This window comes from Zalophus californianus, chromosome 3, assembly GCF_009762305.2.
Source record: "Zalophus californianus isolate mZalCal1 chromosome 3, mZalCal1.pri.v2, whole genome shotgun sequence".
In the NCBI taxonomy this organism is placed as follows: Eukaryota; Metazoa; Chordata; class Mammalia; order Carnivora; family Otariidae; genus Zalophus; species Zalophus californianus.
In genome coordinates, this window is record NC_045597.1 from 166,062,075 (window position 1) to 166,071,007 (window position 8,933).

At 39.5% G+C, this 8,933-nt stretch overlaps 1 protein-coding gene across 1 annotated transcript; it reads left to right on the forward strand.

Annotated features, from left to right (window-relative positions):
* Positions 1 to 2,335: 2,335 nt before the first annotated feature.
* Positions 2,336 to 7,912, forward strand: FAM237A (family with sequence similarity 237 member A). Its single transcript, XM_027591126.1, has 2 exons — positions 2,336 to 2,747; positions 7,232 to 7,912. Exons 1-2 carry the CDS (start codon positions 2,336 to 2,338, stop codon positions 7,369 to 7,371), a joined length of 552 nt encoding a protein of 183 aa, XP_027446927.1. The 3' UTR covers positions 7,372 to 7,912.
* Positions 7,913 to 8,933: the final 1,021 nt, after the last annotated feature.

The following is an 8,933-nucleotide window of genomic DNA, read 5'->3' on the forward strand; positions in this document are numbered from 1 at the left end:
CCGACCCGAAGAGTCCCGCATCTCTTTATTCTCAAACAAGGCTCCCCTGAAGGCTGGGAATCTGGGGAGCCCCACTCGCTCCTAATCTGTGGTGGAGCTGGGTCCCAACTTTCCAGTTCCTGCCAGGAGCGTCGCGCCTTCCGAGGTAAGACTGGGAAGCCAAACCGCATAAAGACTCAGTTTCACTGGGTGGAGGGTAGGTGTGCGTCAGGGTCAGTGAGGGTGTGTGCGGCTAAGCCTGCTTGTTACCTGAAGTGAGATCTCCAGGGGAGGGAGGGAGGAAGAGGGTTCCGGAGATGGACTTGGGGGCGAGAGGTGGCAGCAGTTCCCGGCGCTTTGACGTAGACTTGGAGAGGCGCCGAACACTCCCACTGCTTAAGAGGCACAGTAGCCTTCAGGACGCCGGGGCTGGGGACCGTCACTCTCTCGGGAAGCAGCCTGAGCTTTTCCTCTTCACACACTCCAGGGAATCCAGGGAGGGTTGAGCCGGTAAGTGCGAAGGGGTGCCCTCCTGCGACCTGGGAGTTGAGCCTCCGTGTAAAGAAAATAATGGGGCACAAAGGACACAGTGGGTCCTTGGCAGCTCCGCCCTAAAGAGGGTGAGGCCATTGAACCAAGTGTGGGATCGGGACGCAGCGAGCCCAGCGCGGGGCTTGTAGCGGGGCGCACGAAGGACCCCGGGGCTGAGGAACTTCCAGCCTCGGGGAAGACTGTCCTGAGAAGGGAACCTAAAGGAGCCGATATGAGTGCTGTGGTGGGAGCAGACAGGGAGTCCCGGACTACACTAACTTCAGCACACTGGACAGCGTCCCGCCCTCGGTCTTCCAGTAATTTAGCACTGACACTTGGACATATTCCCTAAGAATAAATAGCCTTTGGGGCAACTCGACTTTGATATTTTAGTTCAGAAGAGGACATATTGAATATAATTTTGTTCAGGGAGAGATCCTGTGTAAGTGATCTGAAATATTTTTGAATAACCTTGTATCTCAACATGCCTCTTCCAAATACGAATGTGCATGTTCAAAGGCATTCCCGAAATACTGATTTAAGGGTGCCTCAGTATGTTCTGCTGCTGTGTAGAAGAGAAAGATTCATTCTTATGGTGTTATACTTAAATGTTCCAGTATAGACGTATTCCCATGAGCTGTGCCTTGCTTGCCTTCTTGACACATCTAAAAGGTTTGGGAAATATAAGATAAAACTGAAAGTGAGCTGTATATGTCTTCCTGTTTTTCCTTTATGTTAGAGTTGTTTAAGTGTGATACACATTTTGGGTAGTCTTAAAGAGTCAGATAAGATTATTTGTCCCTTATTTTAGGGACATTATATCTCATTACACTTGTCTGAAGTCTGAAGTGTAACAATAATTTCAAAGTGCTATATACTTTAATTTTTTAAAGATTTATTTATTTATTAGAAAGAGAGTGGGGAGGATGGGGCAGAGGGAGAGAATCTTCAAGCAGATTCTCTACTAAGTGTGGAGGGGATGGGGGTGAAGGGCAGGGCTTGACCCCACCACTCATGAGATCATGACCTGAGCCGAAACAAAGAGTCCTAGGCCCAACCAACCGACTGAGCCACCCAGGGGCCCCTATATAGTTTAATTTTATTGCAGCAGGCTTTGAGAGCCAGAAAAGTTGAATGAGAGGCAAATGCTTTCATTAAAATTCTTGAGATTCATAGCAAAAAGAAAAAAATGATAAAACATTATGAAAGTTATATCAGAATCGTAGAGCATTTTTAGGTGTTGATAAAATGTCAATTGATTCTACTCTAGTGGATTGAATATATACCCCTTCGTTCCCATACTTTTAGCACACTACCTTATGTTCATTTTTATTTAGAACATTTTACAATTCTTAACGCTTTTTAAAAATTGAAAGTCACCCCAAATAGGAAAACACCTAAGGATAAAATATATTAGAATTCTTAATTGCATGGGAGTCCTGGATTAGAATAGGTAGGCTAAACTATGATATTATAGAACAATTAAAGCCATGCAGCAAGATTTTAAATTTTTACTTAATAGTTTTTTAAATTATGTTCCTCTGTCCTAGGGAAAAACAAGTTCACTTATTCATCTCATAAAGGAACATGTCTTAGGAATAAACACTTCCTAATCTAAATATCTTGGTTTTATACTACCTGGCTTGGCAATGAGTCATTTTAGATAGAATGGGACTTATGGGAGGAATGATAAGACTTTTCCTAAGGACAATGGTGTATTTTCTTTGCTGGAACCAAGGTTTTTAAAGGCATAATTATTTTCATTACTGAGTGGAGTTCAAGCAAGGATTTGTAAGATATTTCCATTCTATGCAGTTTCAGTGCCATGGCCGATCCTGGGAACAGAAGAGGGATCTACTGCCCCCTGACCCTTATCTGCTCCCTGCTCATTGTGGGAATGTGCTGTGTGTCTCCTTTCTTCTGCCATAGCCAGACAGACCTGCTGGCTCTTAACCAAGCTGATCCTCAGTGCTGGGAATCTTCTTCAGTGCTCCTCCTGGAAATGCAGAAGCCTCGAATTTCTAACACTGTTTCAGGTTTCTGGGATTTTATGATCTACCTGAAGTCATCTGAGAACTTGAAGCATGGGGCACTGTTTTGGGATCTGGCCCAACTCTTCTGGGACATCTATGTGGACTGTGTCCTCTCCAGGAACCATGGCTTAGGAAGGAGGCAATTGACTGGGAAGGAAGAGAAAATTTCGGCAGTGCATCCACAGCACACAGGGAGAAAACAAGGTGGTCAACTCTAGGTCCCATGTCTTTCAAAAGGGTCAATCAAGTATGAATGTGCTCAATTGTGAGGAAGGGGGAAATGGCTTTAGGGGGATTCATTGCACTCTGAGGAGTGAACCCAAGAGCACACAAAAGCACACAAGTGATAGGAAGATAGCACTTCCTTTTGTATTTCATGGGAGCTGTTTATATCAACATATTGTCCTCATTCTCATACTTCATGTGAACAACAGCAAGGAAGAGTAAAAAGACAAGGAAGGAGAAGCATGATTCCCAAAATACAACACAAAAGTATAAAGTGATTAGCCTGAATATTAGCAGTCATAACCTGTCTTTACATGCTATGGATTTGGGAAGATTTGAATGTAAGTCTGGGGAATATTCACAACACACAAGCTCTCACCCCTTGTAAATAGAAAAAAAATGGCTTCCATGTAAATGGAGGGGCTCCTTGCAATGTACTTAGTTGGTGAAGTGAAGGGCGGGAAATCTGGCTGGCTTGCAAATTCACTCCTTGTTGCTTTTTGAACAAATCTCAAATATGTAATTAACTTCCAGCAAGCAGAGTGATTAATTTTTAGTAATTTGGAATTTCCGGCAAATTTAGAGATTCTCACTGGTGCAAATATTATATTCAAAAACAGTCTTCTCTGGGGGCACTAAAAGAAATATCCTTTATAGAATTAGGATTAGAGCAAATGAGCCCCTGTGAGTAAGCTGAGAAATAGATAACTTAGCCCTATTCATATTGTTTTTGTTCTTTTTTTTAATGTTGTTTCAACCAATGAGCTTCCAATCCTTGCAGCAAAATCTGTTTGGGTGGTAGTAACTCTTAGAATTACTTATCCACTAGTGCAAAACTGAGGCATAACTAATTTTTACATTTGTATATTTTATTGCAAGAATTGTTATATATCCCTATAATTTCTCTCTTAGAATAGCACTTAACAGTAATAGTTCTATATTAATCCTTTCCCAAGATATTGTAGAGCCTTTATATATCTAGTTTGTTTTAACCTCACTAACTAAAATCCTCATGATTTGCTGATCCATTAAACCAGATAATCCACTGCTGTACTTTATAGATAAATTTATTATTTTGGCAAGCGTTATTGTAACTTAAACCAATTTCCATTTTTAGAGGAAATATTCTTTTACCACAGCTTAGCCACTAAAGAAATAAAAAAATGTCTTTCAATGTTGGTTATCAATATTTAAAAACCATTTTAAACAGAGGCTGTTCAGACATCAACATCCATAGAATTGGGTATTTTCTTCATTTGTAGCCTAGGACTCCTTTTTCCATTCTTATCATATTTAGTTGTCATACTCATTACCACCAATATTTATTGGTTTTTTTTTTTTGTATTTTACACTCACTTTAAATTACTAAAGTAACTATAGAATAAATGAAAATAATATTTGTGTTCAGGCGAACATGAAAATAATTATATACGCACACAAGGTCTTTCTCTAAAATAGCTTTCAGTTTACTTGCTTGCAATGTTGCTATCAGAACAGTCTGAAGCTACATGTAATTTTTTGAGCATATTTCAACATAGCATTTCTATCTTCTTCTTCTTTTTTTTTTTCAAAAGTAGTAAATTTATCTTCAGCTTTGGGAACCACTTCTTTTCTCTTGCTACAGAGTTGCTGTTGACCCAGCTGGTCTGCAAACTTTAGCCAGAGTGGCTATGTAGCAGGAGGGAATATTTTACTTATTGAAGTTATTTTATTTTTTTAACTTTTTTTAAGATTTTATTTATTTGACAGAGACAGAGACAGCGAGAGCAGGAACACAAGCAGGGGGAGTGGGAGAGGGAGAAGAAGGCCTCCCCCCAAGGAAGGAGCCCTATGTGGGACTCGATCCCAGGACCCTGGGATCATGACCTGAGCCAAAGGCAGACGCTCAACGACTGAGCCACCCTAGGCGCCCTATTGAAGTTGCTTTAATGTTTGACATAAACAATTGTTTGTAGATCAGGAAACAAGACTTTCCATTTGGATTGTATAATCACAGTCAAAGAGGGTCCTGGGTCAAGGAGACACCATGGCTAAAAGTTAAATAGTTGCTGGAACATTGAGATTTCATCTCAAGAGGTTTGATTAAATCTCTAGTGGCTCAACTGGGCTCTGGATGTACCTGCACAGATTCTCCACTAATTTTTTCTATTGTCCTTGGGGGATTACCAGGTTGGGATGGGGGTGAGGGTGAAGAGGTGTTTGTCTCTATAGTTCTTGGGGAAATCAAATCACCAGAGCAGAAGGAAAGAACTAATGTGTTTACATAATATGCGAAAAGGTTTTTGTTATTTTGATGTCCTCAAATTTAAATAGTTTATTTTTTTAAGATTTTATTTATTTATTTGACAGAGAGAGAGAGAATACAAGCAGGGGGAGCAGAAGTGGGAGAGGGAGAAGCAGACTTCCCGCTGAGCAGGGAGCCCTGTTTGGGACTCGATTCCAGGACCCTGCGATCATGACCTGAGCCAAAGGCAGACGTCCAACCCACTGAGCCACCCAGGCGCCCCTCAAACTTAAATAGTTTAAACACACTTGAGAAATGTTGCTATGAATCATGCTTTGTTAAACATAAAACTCCTATATAATTTTGTAGGTTAATATATACTGGGCCAACAAAAACGAAAACAAGAGATATTAAATAGCTATGTAACTTCAGTCAACTTCATTAACTTATTTAACCCTCAGTTTCTTCATCTGAAAAAGAGGGGTGTGGAAAGAATTAGAAGGCCCATAAAGTCTCTTTACATTCTCCATTCTAATGCTCTGCAATTCTATAAAAAAGGAATTTATGAAAGGCATGTATTTAACTAGGGATAGAGTCTGGAAGAGCTTGACCCCAAAGACAGCTTATTGAGCTGGGTGATGACCTGGATACTTTAGTTGTTTATAACAATACTCGGCAGGAACAGAGGGCATCCAGAAATGAGAATTCCAAAAATTCCGAGGGCTAGAGATATCATCACTTGGGGAAAGACTCAAAAGATCATTGTTATTTAGTCTAGAAAGATATGAGTCAATAACTGAATGCTGAAATATCCAGAAGGTGTGAAGAGGGTGTAACCCAGCTTAACCACTAAATTATGATGCATTATGTCAAGGCAGAGAGAAAGAGAGAGTTATTAATTGATTTAGGAAAAGAATATGCTGATAAGGGATTTTGAAGTATATCCTTGTTTTCGTCAAAAAATAACGGCCTTTTCTTTCAACTAACCTTGCTCTGCCAGTGAGAGAAACAGAAAAGCCTGCCTGCCTGAGACTGGCAGTTTAATATTCTAGAAAAATTGTGAGTCTTTGCATTCCTTCATGATGAGAAAATTAAAACTTAGATTTATAATTTGATGACATTTGCAGTTGGTGTCTAACTAGCTGGCAAATGTTAGTATTTATTTTTTCAACACCAAGCATTAGAGAAAACAATGCTTCAAGAATATATATATAATTAGTTTCACAAATGCTTGATTTTTTACCTTACTTATTCCAAGAATTTCCTAGGAACATCTTCAGAAATTACTCATCTAGAAATCTATCCTAAGGAAACATTCAGAGATGTGGCCAACAATGTAGTACAAAGTTTCACTGCAATACTGCTTATAATAGCAGAAAACTTGGAAATTGTTTAAATGTAATGGTTGACTAAATTATGGCATAAAGTGTGTATGCATAAAACTTTAATATAAAAAATTATATAATGATCATTTTCACCTTTTTAATCAGAAAAAACATCTTAATACATATATTAATTAACAAGGAAATGTATTTATTATAATTTATTTTAACTAAACTGCAAAGGACACATAAACAGATTTACATATACGCTCCTGCAATAAGTTTATAGAGACTTTGATAGTGACAGAAACAACAAACTTTATTTTTTATTTTTAAAGATTTATTGGAGAGAGAGAGGGGGAGAGAGAGAGAGAGGGAGAGAATGGGGGGAGGGGCAGAGGGAGAGAATCTTCGAGCAGACTTCCCTCTGCAAACTTTAGCCAGAGTGGCTATGTAGCAGGAGGGAATATTTTACTTATTGAAGTTATTTTATTTTTTTAACTTTTTTTAAGATTTTATTTATTTGACAGAGACAGAGACAGCGAGAGCAGGAACACAAGCAGGGGGAGTGGGAGAGGGAGAAGAAGGCCTCCCCCCAAGGAAGGAGCCCTATGTGGGACTCGATCCCAGGACCCTGGGATCATGACCTGAGCCAAAGGCAGACGCTCAACGACTGAGCCACCCTAGGCGCCCTATTGAAGTTGCTTTAATAGGGCTCTGAGCACGGAGCCTGAGGTGGGGCTTGATCCCATGACCCATGAGATCATGACCTGAGCCAAAACCAAGAGTCAGATGCTCAAATGACCTAGCCACCCAGGTGCCCCAACAAACTTTCTTTTAAACCCAATGTATTGATATTTAATTAACCTGAGAATAATTTGGTGCTCTAATAATGAGTTCTTTTTCTCTACCTCCAGGTACATATTCTCAGCAACTAAGAACACCTTTCCTAAAGAAGAAAGAGTTGATTGAAGGTTTGATAAGCATGCACTTGCATAGGAGTGGGTCTAAGTTCATCGGAAAAGTCGCCAGTGGCCTGGAAATAAAAAGAAAATAAATCCAACCTCTGAGCTAACTCACATCTTGGAATTAAAAACAACCCACGTTTTTCTTGACTATTGACCATTTGTTTACTTGAAATGGTGGGAATGTCCAGAGATAAATCATAAGCCACATTCTCTCAGAGTACTTACTTAAGCCTGCTAGCATGTTCCTTCAAATGGTGGCTTTACTGCCAAATCATCCCACTGTCTGAGAGAGTTAAAATAGCTTCCAAAGAGGACCAGGGGATTGAGCAAGTCAGATTGTATTCACTCTGATAAATTGTTCTGGGATGCTGGATATTGTTAATGAACTAGAGGGCCATACATTTAACTTGAATACACTGCATGACTTCCAAGCCATTAACCACTGCTTATGTACAGGCATACACAGGACTATATTTATTAATTACCAGTTACTGACTGTCTGTAATACCTAAATCTTGTTTGAAAGAATATTTTTGAATACTATATAAAACAAAGAACAAACAAACAAAAAACATGAACAAAAATGGCAAATAAAGCATTCTTCTAATGGAAACAAAATTAATAAAAGCTCTGGACCCCAAGTAACATTATTGGACTCTCTTTATTTCAGTATTTGGTGTTACCATTACTGATACTCTAAACTCTAATAAAATAACAGTAAGTATAAGTATTTTTTGATTAGCATATTTTCTATTTGATTAGATATTAAAACTCCATAAGTGGTTAGTTACACTTTGCATTGCTGAACAGCATTATAATAAAAGAATCCATAAAAAAGTTTTCCCTGAAAAATGAACAGACCTGATGAGGTTCACAGTAGAGAAGTCCAATGAACAAATGTATTTGAGATCTAGACACAATGTGATTTTTAAAATTTTTTTATTGTTATGTTAATCACCATATATTACATCATTAGTTTTTGATGTAGTGTTCCATGATTCATTGTCTGTGCATAACACCCAGTGCTCCATGCAGAATGTGCCCTCTTTAATACCCATCACCAGGCTAACCCATCCCCCCACCCCCTCCCCTCTAGAACCCTCAGTTTGTTTTTCAGAGTCCATCGTATCTCATGGTTCGTCTCCCCCTCCGACTTACTCCCCTTCATTCTTCCCTTCCTGCTATCTTCTTCTTTTTCTTTTTTCTTAACATATGTTGCATTATTTGTTTCAGAAGTACAGATCTGTGATTCAACAGTCTTGCACAATTCACAGCGCTCACCATAGCACATACCCTCCCCAATGTCTATCACCCAGCCACCCCATCCCTCCCACCCCCCACCATTCCAGCAACACTCAGTTTGTTTCCTGAGATTAAGAATTCCTCATATCAGTGAGGTCATATGATACATGTCTTTCTCTGATTGACTTATTTCATTCAGCATAACACCCTCCAGTTCCATCCACGTCGTTGCAAATGGCAAGATCTCATTCCTTTTGATGGCTGCATAATATTCCATTGTGTATATCTACCACATCTTCTTTATCCATTCATCTGTCGATGGACATCTTGGCTCTTTCCACAGTTTGGCTATTGTGGACATTGCTGCTATAAACATTGGGGTGCACGTACCCCTTCGGATCCCTACATT